Source organism: Onychostoma macrolepis, chromosome 09 (assembly GCF_012432095.1).
Source record: "Onychostoma macrolepis isolate SWU-2019 chromosome 09, ASM1243209v1, whole genome shotgun sequence".
Lineage (NCBI taxonomy): Eukaryota > Metazoa > Chordata > Actinopteri > Cypriniformes > Cyprinidae > Onychostoma > Onychostoma macrolepis.
The window spans coordinates 1,406,321-1,432,170 of record NC_081163.1 but is presented as its reverse complement, the minus strand read 5'-3'; the positions used below and the strand labels follow the sequence as shown (position 1 = coordinate 1,432,170).

The 25,850-nt window shown below is 35.1% G+C and overlaps 3 protein-coding genes across 3 annotated transcripts in view; all 3 read left to right on the top strand.

The window, feature by feature from the left end:
- Positions 1-5,119, top strand: part of LOC131547273 (NLR family CARD domain-containing protein 3-like) — a 29,047-nt gene extending 23,928 nt beyond the window's left edge. Inside the window, exons 6-9 of the mRNA XM_058787729.1 lie at positions 1,401-1,571; positions 2,961-3,134; positions 3,888-4,066; positions 4,418-5,119. Of these exons, the coding sequence (XP_058643712.1) occupies positions 1,401-1,571; positions 2,961-3,134; positions 3,888-4,066; positions 4,418-4,422 (529 nt within the window). The 3' untranslated portion in view covers positions 4,423-5,119. The remainder of the gene's footprint in view (positions 1-1,400; positions 1,572-2,960; positions 3,135-3,887; positions 4,067-4,417) is intronic.
- A 9,663-nt stretch (positions 5,120-14,782) lies between these two features.
- On the top strand, positions 14,783-18,148 carry LOC131547276 (H-2 class II histocompatibility antigen, A-D alpha chain-like). The gene is made up of 4 exons (XM_058787734.1): positions 14,783-14,989; positions 16,076-16,321; positions 17,184-17,468; positions 17,585-18,148. The coding sequence occupies exons 1-4, from the start codon at positions 14,932-14,934 to the stop codon at positions 17,704-17,706; spliced, it is 711 nt and encodes a 236-aa protein (XP_058643717.1). The 5' UTR covers positions 14,783-14,931; the 3' UTR covers positions 17,707-18,148.
- Positions 18,149-20,093: 1,945 nt separating this feature from the next.
- Positions 20,094-23,527, top strand: LOC131547275 (H-2 class II histocompatibility antigen, I-E beta chain-like). The gene is made up of 5 exons (XM_058787733.1): positions 20,094-20,203; positions 20,480-20,752; positions 21,282-21,563; positions 21,644-21,757; positions 21,856-23,527. The coding sequence occupies exons 1-5, from the start codon at positions 20,134-20,136 to the stop codon at positions 21,876-21,878; spliced, it is 762 nt and encodes a 253-aa protein (XP_058643716.1). The 5' UTR covers positions 20,094-20,133; the 3' UTR covers positions 21,879-23,527.
- Positions 23,528-25,850: the final 2,323 nt, after the last annotated feature.

The window sequence follows — 25,850 nt, the reverse complement described above, 5'->3', positions numbered from 1 at the left end:
ACAGCTTCTTCAGTCTGATGCCATCAGGAGGAGACTGTGGAGTCTCCAGGCCAGGACCAGCAGAATGACAGCTGAAGGACAGCTTCATCCATCAGGCTATCAGGAAGCTAAACTCCCACTTTAATCAGACTGATAAGCTCTTTGCACTACAATCATTATATCTGCACTGTTTGTTTATTTCACTGGTTTGCACTCTATCTGCCATGTGCCTTGTGCTACTTTATCTTTTTACATGTCCTTATTTGTATATTTTTATAGTTGTATTATATATATATATATATATATATATATATATATATATATATATATATATATATATATATTTAATCTATATTTATCTGTATTTTTATGTTCTACTGTTAGTGTTAGTGTTATCTGTATGCACCAAGGGTCTGAGAGTAACGCGATTTCAATTCTCTGTATGTATGTGCTGTACATGTGGAAGAATTGACAATAAAGCAGACTTTGACTTGTGATTTCCGTTCAGTTTATAAGCTGCCAAACATGAAATAATGATGTGTTTGATCACAAGAGTTAATAAATTAGATGTAATGGGGAACACATGGCTCCTGTGAAGCAAATATCCTCTTGTAGGTGTTTATTAGAGAAACAAGTGACTGTTTCTCCAGACAGAACCGTCCTTATCAAGGCTATAGAATACCCAAGTCGTGTCACTCATATAGTTTTGAATGGGGAAAAATGCAACACTCAATATGGCTGCTCTGTCGAACGAAGACGATCGATAGCCGAAAGATATCGATATAGTCTATCGAACGATAGCCGATCGACTGTCTGAGGAAAAGAGCCAATCCCTAATCAGTGAAGTCAGCGTGTCACTGCAGCTGCGGTTAGAAGTCCTGGTTGCTATAGAAACAGTCAGCGCTCTGAGACGCGTGTTTAGGACTGTGCTTGCACACTGCTGATCTAGCCTGAGAAGTAAGCTTTTTTTTAATGCTATTTGAGCAAAATAAACAACGGTTTTGATACAGTTGTTGTCAGATTTCATTGGTGATTTCAAATATTAAATTTAATCATAAGCTTGGCCACCAGTTTTGGAGAATTTGATGTTTGCCCATTCAAAGAGATAGCAGCTGCACTTGCATGCCTGAGAGGTGTTTCAAAGATGGCCGCCGAGTGAAATGACTTGCCTTAAAGGGACTTTGTCCTTATATCACTATGAATCAATATCTCACATTTCGCTCTGTGTGTCTGTTCAGTCCTGAAGCACACGACCGTTTCAAACTGCACCATTGAGCATCAACATGCATACATCTCATTCTATCAGCAGCAGTTTGTGGCAATGCTTGTCATTATATCTCCTCTCCTGCTCTGACACCAGAGTCAATACCAAACTACAGATACTTGAACTACAACTCACACTGTGTCATTGTTCTCTACAGGTTGAGTTATTGTGGCATCACAGATGAAGGTTGTGCTGCTCTGGCTTCAGCTCTGAGATCAAACCCCTCACACCTGAGACACCTGAATCTGTCTGAGAATAAACTAGGAAAATCAGTGAATCTGCTCTCTGATGTACTACAGGATCCTGACTGTAAACTGGAGATACTGTGGTAAGATTATATATGACACACTGTAAAATATTTGTGAAGTGAAAAACAAATCACCCAAAAAAGTCTGAAAACACAATGACCAGTCAGACAAAATGTAACAGTTAGGTATTGTTTGTGAATGGAATACTTACTACTGATTGGATGAGACAACTGTCAATCAAGGTACAGAGATACAGAAAGTAAACCATTGTGTGGCGTTGTTTCTTGTACATGTGTGGATTAATCTTTAATGAGCCGAAAAGAACGCATGTCACGCCTCTGTTCATCAATTTGCACTGGCTACCAATAGCTGCTCGCATTAAATTCAAGGCATTAATGTTTGCTTACAGAACCACCACTGGCTCTGCACCCTTTTACCTAAATTCATTACTTCAGACTTATGTGCCCTCTAGAAGCTTGTGTTCTGCAAGTGAACGACGCATTATTGTGCCATCCCAAAGAGGCACAAAATCACTTTCACTGACTTTTTCATTAACTGTTCCCATCTGGTGGAATGACCTGCCCAACTCAATCCGAGCAGCTGAATCCTTACCCATCTTCAAGAAATGGCTAAAAACTCATCTCTTCCATCTTTATTTGACCCTCTAACTCTAGCACTCTCTATTCTAATTTTATTTTATCTATCTGTCTTCTTTTTATTTGAAAAAACAAACAAACACACATTTGACCCTCCATCAGTTGCATATTTATTCTCTAACTGCTAGCTTTTCTTGTAAAACTAACACTAGCTTTCTTTTTTCTATTCTATCTACTTGTTTCTTATATATATATATATATATATATATATATATATATATATATATTAAAAACAAAAAAACACTAGGTTTCTTTTTTCAATATTCTATCTACTCGTTTTCTTTAAAAAATAAATAAATAAATAAATAAAAAAACTTTTTATGTGTACTGCGTTAGGCTAACCAAGACTTGTAATAGCACTTGCATGTTGTTGCTCTTCTATTGGTTTTGATTGCTTCTAATGTCCTCATTTGTAAGTCGCTTTGGATAAAAGCGTCTGCTAAATGACTAAATGTAAATGTGTGGACTTCTGTGTTCATGTTAAATCTGTTTTTGCATCAACAAAACATTTAAATGGATTGTCTGTTTACACTAAGTGCTAATCTTGTTAGCAAAGGCTTGACTGTTAGCAGACAAAATTACTAAAGAAACCAGTCAGATAAGTGTTTCACAATTTACACTCCAGTAAGTATGAATAATATCTCACAGTGTAGGTGATCTCAGGTTTTGATATCCTTGGGTGATGGAGGAGAAACACACACCACTACTCCATATATATTAACACAGATCAAAATAACAGTATAAAGCTCTGTAATGAATAGTTAAACTGATCTGATCTGATCTGAGAGTGAAGAGTGTCATTGTTCTCTACAGGTTGAGGGATTGTGGTGTCACAGATGAAGGTTGTGCTGCTCTGGCATCAGCTCTGAGATCAAACCCCTCACACCTGAGAGATCTGAATCTGTCTGGAAATAAAATAGGAGATTTGGGTGTGATTCTTCTCTGTGTTGTACTGGAGGATCCTCGCTGTAAACTCGGGAAACTGTGGTAAGATCATCTCTCTGATAGTCTCATGTCTTTGTATTAAGTAAGATGTGTCCTTTAATGTAAATTCTGACTAGACACACTAAATCTCAGCACAAATGACTGAAGGTGAAGTTCATTTCATTCATCTTCATCACATCACATGAGTTATTGCTCCTGTTTTTGGCAACCAAACATTTACTGGAGCTTCAGTTGCTTCTGCTATTTTGATTAATACTCCTTCACCTGCTCATCTCTGTGTAAGAGTTTATATTCCACTTTTTGACTTTTTCTGAAATCCCTTGAGCTCATTGTGTTCTCACAGATGTCATACAGATTTAACCTGAATGTTTAGATACTAATGTGTGATTTAGTGATTTCTGTTCAGTTTATAAGCTGCCAAACATGACGCAGTGATGTCTTTGATAAGAGTTAATAAATTAGATGTAATGGGGAACATGTGGCTCCTGTAAAGTAAATGTCCTCCTGCAGGTGTTTATTAGAGGAGCAAGTGACTGTTTCTCCAGACAGATCCATCCTTGCATCACTATGAAACAATATCTCACATTCAGCTCTGTGTGTCTGTTCAGTCCTGAAGCACATGACCGTTTCAAACAGCACCATTGAGCATCAACATGCATAACAATATCTCATTCTATTAGCAGCAGTTTGTGGCAATGCTTGTCATTATATCGCCTCTCCTGCTCTGAGTCCAGAGTCAATAACAAACTACAGACACTTGAACTACAATTCACATTGTGTCATTGTTCTCTACAGGTTGAGGGATTGTGGCGTCACAGATGAAGGTTGTGCTTCTCTGACTTCAGTTCTGAGATCAAACCCCTCACACCTGAGAGAACTGAGTCTGTCTGGGAATAAACTAGGAAATTCAGGAGTGAAGTTACTGTCTGATCTGAAAGATGATCCACATTATAAACTGGAGAGATTAGACTGGTGTGAGTATATTATTATTTAAATCTTTTAAAATGGCCAAAGTTTAGTAACAGGCCTCATATGTGTGTAATTGGAGAATATAAGATAATAATTCAGCTCCACTTTAGTCTCTGTACTTTAAACTGTTTAATTCTGTGATGTTCTATGAATATATGAATATTTTAATCTCTTCCAGTGTCTCTGTGTGTAAATGATAAAGAAAGAAATTCACTGTTATTAATCTATGATCAGTTGTTCATTCATATCTCTGGCTGTAATATGAATATACTGTGTGTTTTTCTGAAATGGATCTGCTGATGTGATGTGACAGCAGTAATGTCTCATACTCATATGTGACTGTCTGTGTGTTTTAGTCTAGGACTCTCAGTATTTATACGTCAGTCCAGTTTCCTCAGGATCAGCTGATGGTGAATAAGGAGCCGCTACAGAGACGTCAGTCACACAATCAACAGAGACAGAAGACACAGAGACACACAGCATCACAGAAAGTTAAAACACAGGGCTTATATAGGCAGAGTTAGCAATGGCAGGTGTGAAAATCACTACAATATTGTATTTTTTATTTAAACCGGAACCAGTAGCATTTTTTTTTTGCACATTTGCATTGATGTTATGCCTTGAGACACTAACGTCCAAAAGAAGTTTGAGCTGTAAGGGTGGATATTTGAGGAGCCCAGGTGAAAAATAAATATATTTAAATTGTGCTTTTTCAGACACACTTAATATATTTAAACTATACTATACTAAGTGCATATTAAATGTATTATTTTGAAACAACTTTAAGTATATTAAGTGTATTTCAAGATATGTTTAAGTTCGATTTTAATCTATTTGCAATATATTTAATATATTGAAATTGTGTTAAAATGGCACCACTTTAAGTATATTTAGTGCAATTTAAGTGTATTTCTTAATATAGATCATCATAACTGTGTATTTTGAAATTCAGAAATATACAACTTGTCCCTTGTACATTTTCTTGTACTTAATCTAGTCTAACATTTGAGTGTGTAACCTTTGTATGTATGTGTTTATTTTTATTAAAATGTGTCATCTTCCACTTGATACCATCTAGAGAAATGTGTGCCCTGCCATATCTTGATTTAAATACATTTCAAAACTCTTATTTTGAAATGAGCTTCAGCAATATTGAGGGTCACCCAAAAAAATATTTTCTTTTTTTTTTTCTTGCCAAGGTATCAAAACATATAAACACATAGTAAGCGTAAAAGTACCTATTTAAATAAAATTATAATGAAAGCAAAATATCAATTATAAATGAAATACAAAATATAGACTTAAAACTTATCAAAATAAATGAAAATGCTGGCACAGGTTTATAATCTTAAGAGATTTGAAGTTCTTTGAGGATGAAATAGCTTAGATGTATTGCTGGATTTCTGTTTCAATGAATAATAGAGGTCGACTGATTGATCAGTTTTGATGATCAATCGGCACTGATAGTCGATTGCTGGAATTATCGGCTAAAATCCATTCAGATGATCAAAGGGTGTAGGTTTGATTTTGGCATTGATGGGGACATAACAGCAGACAACAGACATTTCATTGTTTGATCAAGATTATTGCTAGGGACAATTTAGTAGTGTCTGATATTGGTAGGATCGTGTCATAGCGTCTCTACTAAATTCTACACCCTTGAAAATCCTAAAAAGTGATGTCCGACTTTGGAAACTGTATTCTCTCCTTAATTATGAAGAGGTCAAAAAACAGATTAATGAGTTACTCCAAATTTCACTAAAAGCTTATGGATGTAATTATAATAAGTCAAGACATTGAAGTGAGTTGCTGTTTTTGTCTCTGAGGAAGATTCATTCACTTGTTTTCTACCCACACAGAGACATTTTGGTCAGATTTATTTAATCATCTAGTTCATCTTATCTCATTTTGCAAGTGACTTTTCTTCCTGTTTTGAAGATGTTTTCTTTTGATTTTTTGGCTATTCAAAAGAGAATTATCTTCATGTATAAGAGGAAATCTTTATAGGAATTCAAAATGCATGGGATTCTGTTGTGAAGCAGTTAACGTATTTATACTCTGCTCCTTTTTTGTACAAATGCTAAATTTGTAAAAAAAAAAAAAAAAAAGATTTTGTATGCTAAAACGTGTAAGTCATTTGAATGAATGATTTGATATCACAAACGTTTTCCCACTATGTGTGGAGTTTAAAGATGCTCCTTTAAGCACTGTGTGTGGAGTGACGGCGCCATCATTGTTTTTCGTGTCTCAAATAAGAAGTGAAAGCAGAAGTTCAGAGTTGATGTTTCTCCATTTAAACAGCCAGAATCGATTTGAACCTTTATTCAGCCAGATGGACCTTTATCAAAATTAAGCCATGATTTTACGTGCACATTAGCTGCTTCATAGAAAGGCGGTGGATTTTGTGAATCTTTGTAGAGTTCGGTAAAGTTGGCAAGATATTCACAGATTCGACTTTTCCGGATCAATAACTCACGAGCAAAACGTTTTTACTACACAAATGACGCCTCTTTTAATTCGTAGTGATGTAGTAAACAAGCTACAAGCGTGTTTTCCTCAAAACAAGCTTTCCTCCGCTCTGTACAAAATACATTGATCTCAATGCGCTGGCGTCTGAGAGACAAGTCCTAAGGAACCGTCTGCAAAGTGCAAAGCGCGAAAAATGTTACTAATAAAATACTTAATAACTTCACAGTAACACACTGTAGTGTCACCAAATTCAGTGCACACATCACTGCTCTCCTGCTGGTTATACTACAACATTTATTTTGAAAATTATTGCTTTTACACATTATGAAAAATAGTTAATAACATCACTGTAACACACTGTACTTTCACCGAATTCAGTTCACATATCACTGTTCACTGTTCAGTTCACATAGTACAGTGTGTTATAATGAAGTTATTAACTGTTTTTCATGATTAAAAATCATAAAAAATATGCAAAAGCAATTATTATATTTTAACAAAATGAGTGTTGTAGTAAAACTAGAAGGAGAGCAGTGATGTGTGAACTGAATTTGGTGGAAGTACAGTGTGTTACAGTAAAGTTATTAACTATTATGTCCAATAACAGTGGTTATTGAATATAAAATAAAACATAAAAATAATCCAAAAGCTGTTATTTTCAAAATGAATGTTGTAGTATAATCAGCAGGAGAGGAGTGAAATGTATACAACAGAGACCAGACAGCGCACACAGTAACTGAAAAGATGAAAGCAGTGTATGGCATTCCTAAAGAGCTAGTGTGCGATCATGTACTCTTCGCTACTATGAAATGAAAACGTTTGCTGCGGAGTGGGGCATTAAGCTGACATACTCAAGTCCAGCCTGCTTTCATCTTTTCAATTACTGTGTGCGCTGTCTTGTCTCTGATATTCATCACCTCGGGAAACTTTGACATGTAATCGTCAATCAGTAGAAATGACTGACCTCTGATTTGTCATTGGTGTGAGAATAGATTACTCACCGCTGAGTGGACGAGACATCTGTCAATCAAGGGACAAGAAGAACAGCAGAGTAGTGGTAGAAAGTTCAGAGATGGTCTTAAAGTAACACGGTTTAAATGTACTGTATGAATTGCCTTTACTATGGAATGAAAAAAAAATATGCATGTACATTTACAATACTGTACTTATATTACCTTTGAATCAGATTACAAAAAACTAGTTAATGCTAATGGAAGGGTGTTTCTAATGCAGTGTCTGCACTAAAAAATTAATCATGGGTCTTGCAATTTTCATTAAAAAAATTAAGGTGATACTTAAAAATAGCGTGTATATTTCATTAAAGAAATGGTGATTCATTTCTTGTTGTATAGAACATATTGAGGACTTTTTTACTAATAAATCCAAGAGGTGTGTTTTCCTCATTTTTTTAAAGGAAACTTCAGCAGTTTTGAGGCTTGAATTGAGGAACTGATTAAACTAAAAAAAATTAGGAAAGAAGGCTACCTATTTATTTTAAGAGAATTAGCTCAATTTTGCGATTTTATTTTAGAGGTGATTGTTAGTTCCCAGCATGCTTTGCATATAGCTGGATGGAGAGTAAATTTTGAAATTAAATGCTATTTTATGTGTTTTTGAGTGAAGGGAAACATCTGTTAATGTTTAATGTTCAGTTATGTTTGACATTTGAAAGAGTTTCTGTTACATTAAAGTTTCCATTGCACAGTGCAATAGTTACCATTGTGCAGAAGAGTAGAGCTTATGGTTATGGATACTACTCCTCCAAGGCATTAAGCCTTGTTCAATGAGCAGTAGCTTTGCTAGTGCTAGAGCAGTATTTTCCAGTATTTCTCAAGTATTTTTCTACTTGAGCTGTTTGGCTGTATACAGTCTTTTAAATGTACAAAATAACTCAAAGTCAAATACAAACAGGCCTCACTCAAAATCACAGACTTTTGAGAATCAACTTAAAATAAATGAGCACATTTCACTAATTATATTAAATTCATTGTGTCATAGATTAATTAATTTAAGAGATTTTATATGATTTTTTTTCAGGTAGATTCCATTAAAAAATCAAGTCGTAAAAACTACTCAAAAATATTAAGTGTAATATTGTTACCATAATTTTTTTAAGTAAATAGCCCGTTCCATTTTTTACAGTGTGGGAGTGATGGTAAATTTGAAATAACTGTTAGTTTTCTCTTCTGACTGCCGTTCAGTCTCTCTCATTCTCTTTATTATAAGTCGTGAAAGCACTATCGTGGCAATTTTCTTTTGCTATTTGAGCAAATGGAAACGAAAAACAAACAAAAAAAAAAAACAGGTAGAGGTGTGTTAAATTGAGATTTTTGTGGGGCAGAGAGAATTTAAAGGGGAGAATACAAAATATTAAGAGTTGAAAAGTCTTTTTATATCAAACAGCATTAAGGGTGCTTTCACACTAGCACATTTGGTGCGCACCCGGGTTCGATTGATGTCAGAGTTCGGTTCGTTTGGATGATGAACGCTGTCTTCCGAGCTCGGGTGCGCACCCGCGAACCGTACCCGAGTCCGCTTAAAAAGGGTGGTCTGGGGTATGGTTCATGTGAACTCCGGTACGGTTCGCTGCTGATGTGAACGCAATCGTATCAAATCACGAAAGTGAACCACTATTAATTACGCATTATTTGATTTAAAAAAAGTGTTTTTTTCAGAGAGCTGCATCTCATCTCATTTCATTGTCGTTGTGTTTTTTAAATTATTTTGTTTTCGGATTTGTCGTTGTGTTTTCTGACATGTTATAATGTTTTCGGAATTGTTGTAGTGTTTCCTGAATTGTTATTTCGTTTTTTAGATTTGCATTTGCGTTTGTAATTTGTTATTTTGTTTTCAGAATTGTGAATTGTTTTGCACTTCTCGGCCACCGTAAATACACCATCTTGCACAGCGACAGTGTGTCTGACAGGCCAGAACTGATGAATTGAGGGATTGAGTTTCTTTCTATGTGTTGGACTCGGGCATCCTGTTTTTTGTGTTTTCACAAGCAACTGGAGTGTACTGTCTCTTGCGGTAGCATCTGTAAGCTGCTTCAGCATTTCTTCACTGAGAGCCTCTGTTGCTTCAAGTGAATATACGACTCTTTCATCATTGAGATCATCTGTTCTTGTGTGCTGGCCTTCGGCGACAGCACGTGACAGTGTATCAGCAATTACATGTCTTTACCAGGCTTGTATTGGACAATGAGCTCATATTTCTGTAGCTGTAGGAGCATACATTGGTGTCTCGCTGGTGCTTTGCTCAGTGGCTTCTTGAAGATGGCCTCCAATGGCTTATGGTCAGATTGGACATTCACACTTCGTCCGTACACATACTGATGGAACCTTTCTGTATTCGTTAAAGCCCTGGATGCATACGCTATTGGTTGCCCCTCCTGCAGCAGACATGATCCTAAGCCATCTTTGGATGCGTCTGTTTGTATGGTGAGTGCTGTGTTGGGGTCGTAGCCAGAGCTGGGTAGATTACTTACAAATTGTAATCCGTTACTGATTCCAGATTACATGACAAAAATTATAGTCAGTAACGTAATCCGTTACATTACATATTTTCAGTAATATAATCAGATTACCTTTAGATTACTTTTAGATTACTTTTGATTTAACTCGTTTATCACATTGATTTAAATAGCATTATCTTGTACCATTATTATGTAAAAAATGCAAAGAGTAAGAAAACTTGTTCCATTCATTGTAATTTACAACATGAAGTGCATTAAACATTATATTACATCAAGGTTTCTCAAACTAGGGTTCGTAAAGGAACTGCAGGGGGGTTGTGAGTTTAATGATAAATCCCCTGCGATGTTTGTACTGGCTACTGTATACAGGCCACCAGGGCACCATACAGACTTTATTAAAGAATTTGCTGATTTTCTATCGGAGTTAGTGCTGACTGCAGATAAAGTCCTAATCGTTGGTGATTTTAATATCCATGTTGATAATGAAAATGATTTGTTGGGATCAGCATTTATAGACATTCTAAACTCTATTGGTGTTAAACAACACGTGTCAGGACCTACTCATTGTCGAAATCATACTCTAGATTTAATACTGTCACATGGAATTGATGTTAGTGGTGTTGAAATTTTGCAGCAGAGCAATATCAGCTCAGATCATTATCTAGTCTCCTGTATATTGGCTGTAAAGCCAACTCCTTTTTACAAATTGGTAGAACCATCACTTCTACCACAAAAGACTGCTTTATAAATAATCTTCCTGATTTATCTCAGTTCCTCAGCATATCCAATAGCTCAGAACAACTTGATGATGTAACAGAAACTATGGACTCTCTCTTCTCTAGCACTTTAGATATGGTTGCTCCTTTACGCTTAATGAAGCTTAAGGATAAGAGTCCAAAACCGTGGTATAATGAGCACACTCGTGCCCTAAAGAGAGCAGCCCCGGAAAATGGAGCGCAGCTGGAGGAAAACAAAACTAGAGGTATTTCGTAGTTTGGCGGGAAAATACCCTATCCTACAGAAAAGCATTAAAAACTGCTAGATCTGATTACTTTTTGTCTCTTCTAGAAGAAAACAAACATAACCCCCGGTATTTATTCAATACAGTGACTAAATTAACGAAAAATAAAGCATCAACAGGTGTTGGCATTTCCCAACAGCACAGCAGTAATGACTTTATGAATTACTTTACTTCCAAGATCGATACTATCAGAGATAAAATTGTAACCATGCAGATGTCAGCTACAGTATCGCATCAGATAGTGCACTATAGATCCCCTGAGGAACAATTTCACTCATTCTCTACTATAGGAGAGGAAGAATTGTATAAACTTGTTAAATTATCTAAACCAACAACATGTATGTTAGACCCTATTCCATCTAAACTACTAAAAGAGCTGCTTCCAGAAGTCATAGATCCTCTTTTGGCTATTATTAATTCATCATTGTCATTAGGATATGTCCCCAAAACCTTCAAATTGGCTGTTATTAAGCCTCTCATTAAAAAACCACAACTTGACCCCAAAGAGTTTTGGATAATAAATTGACCACAACATTCTTTTGAATAGACTACAAAACTTTGTTGGCATTAGTGGAAGTGCCTTAGCATGGTTCAAATCGTACTTATCTGACCGCCATCAGTTCGTAGCAGTGAATGAAGAGGTATCATATCAATCACAAGTGCAGTATGGAGTACCTCAAGGCTCAGTACTAGGGCCGTTACTTTTCACGCTTTACATGTTACTCTTGGGAGATATTATCAGGAGACATGGTGTTAGCTTTCACTGTTATGCTGATGATACTCAGCTCTATATTTCTCCGCGGCCCGGTGAAACACACCAAATTGAGAAACTAACGGAATGCATAGTCGATATAAAAAACTGGATGACGAGTAATTTTTACTGCTAAATTCTGAAAAAAAACAGAGGTGTTAATTATCGGACCTAAAAACCCCACATGTAATAACCTAGAACACTATCTAATACTTGACGGCTGCTCTGTCAATTCTTCTTCATCAGTTAGGAAGCTAGGTGTGCTGTTTGATAGCAATCTTTCATTTGAAAGCCACGTTTCTAGCATCTATAAAACTGCGTTTTTCTAAATTGCGAACTATGCTCTCAACGTCAAATGCAGAAATACTAATTCATGTGTTTATGACCTCAAGGTTAGACTATTGTAATGCTTTATTGGGTGGTTGTTCTGCACGCTTGATCAACAAACTACAGTTGGTCCAAAATGCAGCAGCCAGAGTCCTTACTAGAACCAGAAAGTATGACCATATTAGCCCGGTTCTATCAACACTGCACTGGCTCCCTATCGAACATCGGATAGATTTTAAAATCTTGTTAATTACTTATAAAGCCCTGAATGGTTTAGCTCCTCAGTACTTGAGCGAGCTCTTATCACATTATAGTCCTCCACGTCCGCTGCGTTTTCAAAACTCTGGCCATTTGATAATACCTAGAATATCAAAATCGACTGCGGGCGGCAGATCCTTTTCCTATTTAGCACCCAAACTCTGGAACAATCTACCTAACACTGTTCGGGAGGCAGACACACTCTGTCAGTTTACATCTAGATTAAAGACACATCTCTTTATCCTGGCTTACACATAACACATTAATACGCTTCTATTATTCAAATCCGTTAAAGGATTGTTAGGCTGCATTAATTAGATCAACCGGAACCGGGAACACTCAAGTCACCTTTATTTATATAGCGCTTTTAACAATACAGATTGTGTCAAAGCACTTAACAGTATCAAATTGGAGGATAGAGTGTCAGTAATGTATAATGATAAGATTAAACACTCTCCATAACACACAATGTACTCTTAATTTCTAGCGATTATCGTCGATTTGATTGCACAGATATTATTTAAACTAAACTGAGCTAGACAATGACATCTCTGAATTCAATCATGAAATGCCTTTAAATGATAAAATACTTTCATTTAACAGTTATGAACAGCAGACTGAGATATATTTTGATAAAAATGTAAAAAGTAACTTTCACATGATTAATACACTTTCTTATAATCATGTATGAGGAACCTAAACACTTGGTGCAGGTTTGGCTGTGTTTATGGCAGTCATGGACCTCTGGGGACTTTCCAAAACTGGTTAAAAATGATTATAGAGATAACATACAGAAACAAGTTATTTTGCAGAAATCTTGGAGCATCAATTAGACAATAGGCCTATATTTGCCAATCTGATCAAAAATCCCTAATACTGTAATGATAATTTCAGTGTTTTAATGATCAGTTGCACCATAGAACAAATTTTTTATTCTGAGATTCTACAATGTTATAATGCCAATCTTTTACATAGACAACCTTTACAACCAAATTTCCATTCATTTATAAAAACCAATTACTTTGACACAACTACTAGACTGCCATCTTCTGTTGATTCATTTTCCTAATCCCTTGTCCTCTAAAAGGTCACAGAGATGCTGGAGCCTTTTCCATTCCTGGATGGATGGCCATGACAGGGTTTAGACCGCCATCCTGTGGTTATTCATATTTCAGCTGCTCAAGATTACGTCCTATTTATTTATGCTGTGATATTAACTGTTGATGTAATACTGCCACCTAGAGTGAAATACAAAATACAATACAAATAAATAAATACAATATAAATACAAATTACAGGCTTCTGTCTCAAACACATTTATCAAGATGAATAAATGCTGTAAAATATTGCAATGGTAAATAAAAAAAATTTAAAAAAGGCATTTTTACTTGATAAAGGAGTAAAATTCCAACATATAGTTAAAAAGGGTGATTTTGACTTTTCAACGAGGTGCTTCTGGTTTGAAAACCACATGATCATCCCTATAAATTAATTAAATCAATTAAATAACTGTTATAAATAAATATAAATGTGGATGTATATTTGTGGATTTGAGATCTGTAGAAATGTTTTGGGACTGTATTGAGGACTGTTGCACTACAGCTGTTTTCTAGTCACATTTTATTTATAAACATAAAAGCCAGGTTGTTTGTGGTTATTAAGGCATTTACCAGAAGTGATTTATTTTTAGGTGAGTGGATGTTTAAAAATACTAACTTGACAGCATTACTTGTCCTCAAAGCAATCTTAGTTTGATGCATAATAGACCTAATAGACTTTCTATCATGTAATAAAACAGAAATAGAGAAAGCTACAGGCACACTGTGTTTCCGCTTGTTCTGTAAACATTTGTGAAACTTGCTACTATCATAACGGGGACCAGAAATGTCACTGAGAGTTGATATCAGTTTGTTCACCTACAGCAGTTGGAGGAGGGTGCTGGACTTGGTGTTGTGGCAGCGGCCGGAGAGCTCTCACTGGAGGAGAGGCCCAGAGAATTTGATGGTTGAGGGGCCCGCCATTTTTTAGTTGATACCTGGGGGCTTGCGGTAGTAAAATGGCAGAGTTTCGTTAAAAAATTTAAATCATTTTGTTTTGGTTTGTGCCACAGTGACAGCAGCTCCTTATAAAGTTACATTAAAGTGCATGCAGGATGAATTTGTTATTCCACCACTATTTGTTAAAAAAGTAACTTAGTGAAAGAGATTTAAAACTATTTTTTAAATGACTGTCAGTGTAAGAGCAATGCTAAGTTAGTAATGATCTTACTTTTAGTTAGTTATTTTTAAGGGTTTAAAAGCTCCTCTGTCTCCTCTGCTCCTTTTTGCAGTTAACAAAACAGTTTGTTATTGCACTTATTTTACACTTGCAGACTGAAGGAATCAAAACATTAGATAAGATCAGCAAGCTGCTTGACAGGTGAATGAGGAAAACCTTTCATTCCTCCTATAGATACAGCAGTGTCACTGTGTGGGTCAAACTCTGAGTGGATGACACAAAGGCTAATACTTGCCTTTTTCATATCTGTTAAGTATTTCGTCAGTGTTTGTTCGACTCTCATCAGTCAAGGATGGAGCTGTACATAACAATTCTTACTTTAACCACTGTTCTCTCAACTGATGCTGAAAGTAAGTTAAGTTTTTAATCACTTGGGTACTATTTTCATAATTGGTAAAATAGCAAAATTTCAAACTGATCACCTATAACACATTCATTCAAAACCTGTGTCTTTATTAGGGTTTAAATTGTTTGCTTTCACACAACCATTATTTGAAAAAGAGATAGATTGTTAAAAAACGGAAGAAAAAATAAAACAGCTGCTATTACTGTCATGATTACGCTTGGAGCAAGGAAGCACGGAGATTCTTCATATCTAATATCTTTAATCACACAATCACCAGGGAATCCAACACAGGAAGACAACAATGACATTTAACAGCGGACACTAGACTCAGGGAAACACGGGGCTTAAATAATAATCAAACTAAACAAGATAATTAAACACACCAGGACAGAAATTAACCAAATAATGAACTAATCACAGGAAACTAACCAAATAAAGGCACAAGAGGGAGGGAAACACAAGACATAGGGACACAGGACTGACAATTACATCTGAGCTACAGCAAATATTATTATTTGTGCTCAAGTGCCTAAAATGTTCATATCACTGTTCTTACTTTTTACTTTTATATTCACAAATTAAATTTGTGAAATTGCAATTTTTTAAAAGAAGAACCTATATAGGCTTTATTTCCTCTCTAGAATCACTGAAACATTAATGCTTAATGTCACATATGAATGGGATCCTATCTGTATAATTTACAACTCAGGTTCATAATAAGAAATAGCTATTGATGGCTTCACAAAAGTACATCACCCACAAGAACTCAGAGTAATTAGGCAGAGAATGAGCATTTAAACCATACATGTCCTTAATAAATGACATCCATAACAGACAGAGAGACATACATACACACATACATAAAAATCTAATTCATACTTTTCTCAAAGATCCAAAATAATGCAAATGTGAACCCCTCACACAATGATGTTTTGGAATTAGGAGGCTTGGGAAGAAATTCATAAGAAGTTAGCCCTACACTCAAGATTATTTTAAGGACAAAAACCTGACAAAGTGGAATAATCAACTCCAGGCTGTAGCTATTCCATGCATGTAAATAAACTGATTTTATATGCTCATTGTATTTCAGTTGTACATGAATATTTCGGAATTCATGGATGCTCTGAGACAGATGGAGAGGATATGCATGGACTTGATGAAGAGGAGATGTGGCATGCTGACTACAATCAGAAGAGAGGAGTAGTAACATTGCCTGATTTTGCAGATCCTATTGAATTTCCTCATTTTTATGAAACAAGTGTTATTGAAATGACAGGATGCAAAAGTGATGAAGCCTTTTTGACTAAAATTTTCAAGAGCCCACCACCAGAAATGGGTAAGGCATGAAGATATGCTACTAAAATTGTAATGAATATAACAGGGACATCTTAGGTAGGGTACAAAGGGCTAAAGGCCCACCTTAAGAAGAAATGTGCTATTCACTGCGCCTAAATTGTATAATTGCAGAAAAAAATATATACGTTGCATTGAACATTAATGGAGCAACATATTTTGTGTGAAAATAAATCATTCAAGTTGTTTATTTTGTTTAAAAATCTTATAAATGTATGAGGTGGCAAGAGGGGTCTTTTACCCCACACATGGGGTAAAAGGCACACGCTATTGATACAAATACTTCAGCTAAAATAATGTTTTTTAAAATAATGTCTAAGTTAATACTTGTTCAAAACAATCACTTTAGCAAAGTTTGTACTATTTTCTGCTTATTTTGAAAAATAAAATAATAAATTTTTGTTCAATATGTATACTGTCATTAAAATGTTAATATAAAAAATATATTTTAAAATACAGAAACAAAATCATTTTAATAAGTAAATATTCTGAAAAGGAGATGCAATAATAATTGAATATATATTTACAGTAGTAACAACAAATTATATTTTATTATATTATATGATTAATATCATGTTTTTAAATATGATAGTTTCATTCTAAACATGGTGATTATCTCTAATATGGACACCCTACATAATATGTGACCCTGGACCACAAAACCAGTCTTAAGTGTACATTTTTTAAAATTGAGATTTATACATCATATCTGAATCTGAATAAATAAGCTTTCCATAGATGTATGGTTTGTCAGGATCAGACAATATTTGGCCGAGATACAACTATTTGAAAATCTGGAATATTTATTTGAATGAACGAATACATACTGTTATATGTGTCTCTAGATGCACCACAGACATCCATCTATCCAAAAGATGATGTAGAGCTGGGTGTTCAGAACACCCTCATCTGTCATGTGACCGGCTTCTATCCTCCATCTCTCAGCATCTCATGGACTAAAAATAATGTTAATGTGACAGAAGGCATGAGTTTAAGCCAATACCGTCCAAGGGCAGATGGTACCTTCAACATCTTCTCAACTTTTAGATTTACACCTATTGAAGGAGACATTTACAGCTGTACGGTGAACCACAGAGCCTTCCAGGGTCATCCTCAGACCAAAGTATGGGGTGAGTGTGATTTTCAAACTGAATGAATGGATTCAACTCATAATTCTGTTGAAATCATCATTTCAACTGTTATAATTCTCATCCATCCTCCAGTATCCTTTGCTTGTATTTTCCAGATGTAGATGTTGCTCTCCCAAGTGTTGGTCCAGCTGTGTTTTGTGGAGTGGGTCTGACTCTTGGACTGTTGGGAGTCGCTGCTGGAACTTTCTTCCTCATTAAAGGAAACAGCTACAACTGACTATTAATGAGTTCACTGTATTTTTAACTTTGATGTGTTCTGAATCTCACAATGTTGTTATATTGGGTGATTTTAATATACACATGGACAATGTCAATAACACTCTCACCAGGGATTTTATATCATGCCTTGACAGTTTTGTAATACAACAAGTTGTTAATATTCCTACTTACTGTAAAGGCCACATTCTTGATCTCATTTGTTGCTCTGGTGTAACTACTTGTTGGTATCTGTAACAATTACTATACTACTATAATTAGGTCAAATGAAAGGAACATGAGATATTTGTTTAATACAGTAAATAATATCTTACGGCCACCTGATACTCTTCCTCCTCACCTATTTTCTAGTAATTTATGTAAACATTTGACCTTTTTAATACCAAAAATGAGCATGTTAAACAATTAACTCTTCAAAATAATATGGCATGTGATCTGCTGCATCCGCCTTCCCTTTATATTCTTTTTTCCTTATTTTATAGTTTTTAACTTCCAACTGTTGATGAAATATCTAATAATAAGATAATATATAAGATCTTATTCGATAATCAAAGTCTTCTGCCTGTCAGTTAGACCCATTTCCTACTCACTTGGTAAAAGTCTGTTTATCTTCTCTATTTGGTATGAAATCAGGCACTGACCCTAATAATTTTCTCAATTTTCAATAGACCAATCTACCATTTATCTCAAAAATATTGGAAAAGATTGTTGCATCTCAGGTTAATGCTCACCTTTTAAAAAACAACCTGTTTGAAAATGTTCAGTCTGGTTTTCCTTCTTTGCATAGTACAGAGACGGCCAAAAAAGTTGTTAATGATTTGCTGATAGCAGCTGATTATGGACTCCTAACCATATTTATTCTACTTGATCTGAGTGCAGCTTTCGATACTATTTCTCATAAGGTTCTTTTAGATAGACTAGTCCAGGGGTAGGCAAGATTAGTCCTAGAGAGCCTTTTTCTCTTATTTGGGTCACCTCACAAACTTCAGTTGGTCAATAATTCAGCTGCCCATATAATTATTAGAACTTCCTCGATATCTCTTTTCTTCTTTACCATTCACACTGGCTTCCTGTTAAATACCAAGCCATTAGGCCAAAGAAACTGCCTGCAGAGCTCAGAGACAGGGTTGTGTCGAGGCACAGATCTGGGGGAGGCTACAAAAAAATATTCTGCTGCACTGAAGGTTGCCAATAGCACAGTGTTTTCCATAATTCTCAAATGGAAGAAGTTTGGCACAACCAGGACTCTTCCAAGAGCTGGTCTCCCAGCCAAACTGAATGACTGATGGAGAAGGGCCTTGTCTAGACTGGTGACCAAGAACCTGATGGTCACTCTAGTTGAGCTCCATGATCATATGCAGATGGAAGAAACCTACAGAAGGACAAACATCACTGCAACACTCCACAGTGTGGCCAGACTCAATCCTCTCCTGAAAACACACTTGGAATTTGATTTAAAAAAGCACCTAAAGGACCCTCAGACTGTGAGAAACAAGATTCTCTGGTCTGATGAACCTCAATTATAAGCATCATGTTTGAAGGAAACCAGCTCTGCTCATCACCTGCAGAGTACCATCCCAACAGTAAAGTGTGCTGGTAAAAAAAAAAAGTTTTCTATTTTAATATACTTTAAAATATAATTTATTCCTGTGAAGCAAAGCTGAATTTTCAGCATCATTACTCTAGTCTTCAGTGTCACGTGATCCTTCAGAAATCATTCTAATAATCTGATTTATAATCATTGTTGGAAACAGTTGTGCTGCTTAATTTTTTTGGGACCTACATGTGATACTTTTTTCATGATTCTTTGATAAATAAAAAGTTAAAAAAGAACAGTGTTTATTCAAAATAGAAATTGTTACAATATACACTACTATTCAAAATTTTGGGGTCAGTAAATTTGTCTTTCTTTTTATTTATCTTAAAGAAATTAATACTTTTATTCAGCAAGGATGTGTTAAATGGATAAAATGTGATAGTAAAGACTTTTATTGTTAGAAAAGATTTCGGTTTCTGTTCTTTTTAACTTTTTATTCATCAAAGAATTAAAGAAAAAGGTATCACAGGTTCCAAAAAAATATTAAGCAGCACAACAGTTTCAACCCTGATAATAAATCAGCATTTTAGAATGATTTCTGAAGATCACATGACGCTGAAGACTGGAGTAGAGACTCCATTAAAAAGCATTAAAAATCTTACTGATCCCAAACTTTTGAACGGCAGTGTATATACAGTATATATATATTAGTTGTATCTAAATTAGTTGGACTATCTACAGTGTTTTTGTTTTAAAATGAGAGCAGTTCACTGCCGAGCAACATTTGACACTTATACCTGCATAACTGGTTGTAGAGTTATCCTGGACATCAATCTCAGAAACGTGAACGAAGCACTGCCAGCATTCAGCTGCGATTCAGCGAGAGTGAAAATGTCACTGCAAAAGCTCTTTAGTTGTCATCTCATATTAATACCGGCTGCAATTCTTGTAGCAGAAAGCGGTAAGTAAAATGAGAGGTATCAAAATAATAATTAAATATCAACAATAATGTTGTTTTGTTACTACTAGTAGTAATTGTAGTAGTAGTGAAATTATCTTGCAATATTTTCTTAAGAAGGGCCATTCGTTTTGAAGTTCCTGCATGGAGCTTCTAAAATAAATATTACTTGTACTTTTTGAAAAGATATCCATACTGCAACTGACTGATGCATCTTTTTTTTCTTCCTTGTTGACATGCTTATCTGACAGATTGTTCTGCATCTTTATTCTTTTTCAGCTAATGTATATTACCGATACCGTATGTCAAGATGCATCTACAGCTCTTCTAATATCAGTGACATGGTGTATTTTGACAACTATTATTTCAATAAATATCTATTCATACAGTTTGACAGCACTCTGGGGAGGTTTGTTGGGTTTAATGAGTATGGTAGGAACCTCGCGGAGTCCTGGAACAATGGCACCATTGTGCATGAAGAAAGAGCTGTTGTGGACTGGTTCTGCAAAGGCAATGCTGAATTCTTTGACGACAGCATCAGTGATAAATCAGGTAAGTGGCGCAAAACTCTTCTCTCATTTTTACTGTCAACATGTAGAGTATATGCTGGCGACTAGAAAATAATTATTTAAAAAAAAATGTTTCAACTTCACCAGAAAAGGTAAGCATTACATAATAGTATTTTAAAATGTAAGAATGGAATTTTAATGGAATAAAAATTGTATAATGTGTGACCCCCTGTCACCAATTTGTTGTGTAGTGTGGTCACAGTAACTATATCGTCAGTGTTGGGAAGGTTACTTTGGAAATGTAGTAGGTTACAGATTACAAGTTACCCTATTTAAAATGTAATAAGTAGTGCAACTATTTCAGTTACTTCATTAAAGTAATGTAACTGGTTACTTTTAATTACTTTTCTAAATTTACATTTTCATAAGTAACTGATTTTAATTTCAAATGTTTTTCTCAATAGCTGTAACAGATTACAGTTACATTTATTTTGTAATTAAAATATGTAATGCTGTTACATGTAACATGCACTGGAAACTGTGTATTTAGGATGTTGCTCTTCTTGATTCAGTGAAACCAAAGATTAAGCTCAGTTCAGCGACGCGGGCTGGCGGCAGACATCCAGCTGTGTTGATGTGCAGCGCATATGAATTTTATCCTCCACACATAAAAGTGTCCTGGCTGAGAGATGGTAAACTGATGACTTCTGAAGTGACCTCCACTATGGAGATGGCTGATGGAGACTGGTACTACCAGATTCACTCTGAGCTGGAGTACAGCCCCAAATCTGGAGAGAAGATCTCCTGTATGGTTGAGCATGCCAGCTTCAATAAACCCATGTTTTATGACTGGGGTAAGATGAGACACTCACCTACTGTCATATAACTGTTTGTGGTAAGCATAATTTGACATGGTGTTTGACATACTCCACAGATCCGTCTCTCCCGGAGTCTGAGAGGAATAAAATTGCTATCGGGGCGTCTGGTCTGGTGCTGGGAATCATCACTGCAGCTGTCGGACTCATTTACTACAAGAAGAAATCAACAGGTCAGTAGAGATGAGAATAATTCAGAATGATATTAATCTATGTATATCAATCCTACATGAATGTAGCTTGACAATCTTTTTTTTTTTTTCTTTGACAGGGAGGATCCTAGTACCTCATTAATGATGGTAGAGTTCTCCTTAAACTTTAACGCACTTGCCAAACCCTTGATATACATATTTCAGGTCTTCATTTTGACTGCAAATGGGACTAATAATGAAGAATTGATCTTAATGACATCCTTCATGGCTCCTCCTATCATACACAATCTTTTAGATATCGCTTCATTTCTAAAATATAAAACAATAAATATAAAGGAAGAACTATAACATAAATCTGTACTTTCAGGGGTGTGTTTCCCAAAACAACTATGGTCGCAATTTCGTCGTTCCCAATAGAGTTCAGAAAAGATGTTATGAGTAGTTGAACATAAGGTATATTTATCCTCATCAAGATGACAGTAACTTTTTCACATGATTAAAAACCTTCCGTTCACCCCAGGTGCTTTTGTATGAGGAAGGAAGTATCACAAACTTAAATACCTGTTGCACAATAGCGTAGCAATCAACCCTGGGCATTTTTTTTTTTTTTAAATGGGTCCAAAACAACAAGTGCTGCAAAGAGCCATTTACAGACCTTCACTGTAGCATATATCAGGAAAGTACCAAACAATTTGCTTAGCAAAGGACACTTATAACTAATTATTTGCATCTGATAAATAGGCTACATAATCTCTGTAAAGTAACAAGCCATCCAGATCAAACACAAGAGTATCAGTAATAGTCAAAAATTGTCTATTGAGCAAGTTACCTAATAAATTTCATGAAACAATTAGCGTTGCGCAAGCCACTGCACAATGTAAATCATAGTCAATAAATATATTAATCACTGACTTTTAAGGAGACATTATGAGGCTGCTTAGGCAACTGAGTGACCTTTGAGCCATACAGGCAATGAAGTAAGTAATGTGATCGCTTTAGGATGCGGGTTCCTATCTGCCTGGGCCCATATGCACATACATACCATGCATGATTCTGACCTCTTTCTGATTCTAATTCTGCTGGTACATGTTTGGCTGTATTTATGATGGTAATGGATATCTGTGTTTAAAAGCTGGTTTAACATGCTTGCTGTAAACATACAAACAGATTCTTTTACAGGAGCACTAAAGCTTGTAATCAAGAGGAAGTTTTGGTGGAACTATTGTATGGGGAAGTTTTGATTAAAAAAAAATTATATTTTGATAAAATTTGATAAAAACTTCCCAGAACACACAAAAGTTTCTCTGACATGTAAGTGAATATGTATAAAGACCTTGATATTTGAAGAGATGCACGCCCAGAATACGTCTGTGCACCCCATTTTGGGAACTGCTTGTCTACAGCAATGGAGTCGTCAAGACATAACGAGTATGTGGTGTAATTTGTATTTGTCATGCAGGTGTCACATCAACAATGTATAATGCAATTTTCTGTTAACTGACTGATTTCATTGTGTTTTGACTCTTTTAATTCAGCCATTTTATGTTTATCAATAAATCAATCCTAAAAAGAAGTGATGTGTTGAAAATGTGTATTACATGATCGTGGGCATTTAACAGCGTTCTGTGCATACTTTCTCTGTTCTTAAAAATGATTGGTATCATGGTGGAGAAATGCGTTACATTAAAATTTCTCAGTGAGGTTGGTTGGTCATGAGATTATACAATTGGATTTAAGAGCAGAGATTATTTGCAATAACATGCAAATTGACAAAATCAGACATGCACAGGGTGCATAGACACAGCTATATACACCTGGTATAAATACACATGGTATATTCATGTACAAAATAAAGAATAATCTTCAATTTAGTGCTAAACACTGATTACATAAAGTTAGCAAAATCCAGTTTTTTGTGCTATTGAAAATGGGTTGTTACATGGTGTAAAACTGCCATTAAATTCATCTCACCTACTTCATTGCTTAATGTGTTCCTTATTACCAGTTTTGATGATCTGAGATTGTAAAACAAACCAATAAATAAAAATGCTGGAAGGCTGTATGTTGTAATATTCATGTTTGTTTAAAAGATAGATACAAGTAAAACAACTTAATGACACCAGAAGTGCACCATGAATCATGATCCTATAATTACTTAGAGTTCTATGACTAGTGATATGATTTTTAATCTGAATTGTATTGACCCTATACAGTATAAATTTCCAGAGTTTATAATGACAATTTGCATCAAAAATAACAGCTTCATTATTAATGTAACCAAATTAAGCAAACACCAATTAGTTTATATGCTGTGTAAGGCTATTTTTGCTTCATCACATGAATGCTACAAGATATTCACAGAATAATTTGGATTTGCTGTGTCGAATTAGATAATGACAGTGACATTTTGTAACATTTGTCGCAAGAGTCTATGGTCTTCTTTATAATAGTTAATAAACAAGTTAATCAAGTCTTTCGAAGTTTCCTGAACTTTGTGACAAGAATCCACATAGGCCTACTATACTTCAAAAGTACCACACAGAAATAACAACCGGAAACTAAACAACTTCCTCATTCTGCAGTAAATAAAGTGTTACCAATCAAGGGCTACAATGAAGATATAGACTGAAATCGCATTATTCTTCCTTAGTAATATTTTTAATGAAGAACATATAGTTTTGAATCTTTTGGAATCACATAATGAATTATGGTTAATTAATTTACCGGTTTCAACAAGTTTCTGTTGATGAAGTAATTGGAAACAAGCAGTTTCATTGAGATATGTAAATGCTAGATTGCTTTCACTTGATATTAGAACATTAATATATTCCTTCTCTCCATATGTCTCACTGGTCTTATCTATAAACAAAAGAAATGCAAACTGAAAGTGAGTAAAACATGACTACTGATGAAAGAAACCAGCGCAAAACTGTAGTTTTAAACATGACCACGAGAGGTCATGTTATTTGAATGAATTAATTAATATTACAAACGTTTTCCCGCTGTGTGTGGAGTTTAAAGACGCTCCCTTAAGTACTACAGGTGTGTGGAGTGACACTATTGTTGTTTTTCGCATCACTATTAAAAAGTATTAAAAAGTGACAAGCAAATGTTCAGTCTGAACAGTAGTGTTTCATCTAACAGTAGCACTGTTAGATGAAATTTACGCCCCTGGCGGTGAGTGATGCGGCGTAAAGAGCCAGCAGCAGCAGGAGGAGAGGAGAGGAGAGAGGAGAGGAGAGCAGCTGAATCAGTGCTTGATCAGGACTCGCAGCGGAGTCAGGCATCTGTCCTGTGTGCGCGCGACATTAGTGCAGAACACGCAAACACTTCTTAATAAAACGTAAATTCGTCCATCGCGATGTTTTGGTCAAGTCATGTCAAGTGTGTTCATAGAGGTTTTCATGGGCCAATGCGAATAAATCTAGAATTAAATTCGAAAAGACACGATATTGTCAGACCTGACGTTTTTTTATTATCCAAAACAACTCGATGCAACGATATCTACACTACCAGTCAGATGTTATTGAACAGTAAGATTTAGAATGTTTTTTTAAAGAATTATCTTCTGCTCACCAAGCCTGCATTTATTTTATCCAAAATACAGCAAAAGCAGTAATATTGTGAAATATTTTTACTATTTAAAATAACTGCTTTCTATTTGAATATATTTTAAAATGTAATTTATTTCTGTGATCAAAGATGAATTTTCAGCATCATTACTCCAGTCTTTTTCTATTCATCAAATAAACCTGAAAAAAAAAAAAAAAAAAAAAAAATATATATATATATATATATATATATATACTCAGCTGTTTTCAACATAATAATAATAATAATAAATGTATTTTGAGCAGCAAATCAGAATATTTGAATGATTTCTGAACGATCATGTGACTGGAGTAATGATGCTGAAACTTCAGCTTTGATCACAGGAATAAATTACATTTTAAAATATATTCTATTTTAAACAGTAAAAATATTTCACAATATTACTGTTTTTGCTGTATTTTGGATCAAATAAATGCAGACTTGGTGAGCAGAAGAGACTTCTTTAAAACAGTAAAAAATAGTAAAATCTTACTGTTCAAAAACTTTTGAATGGTAGTGTATA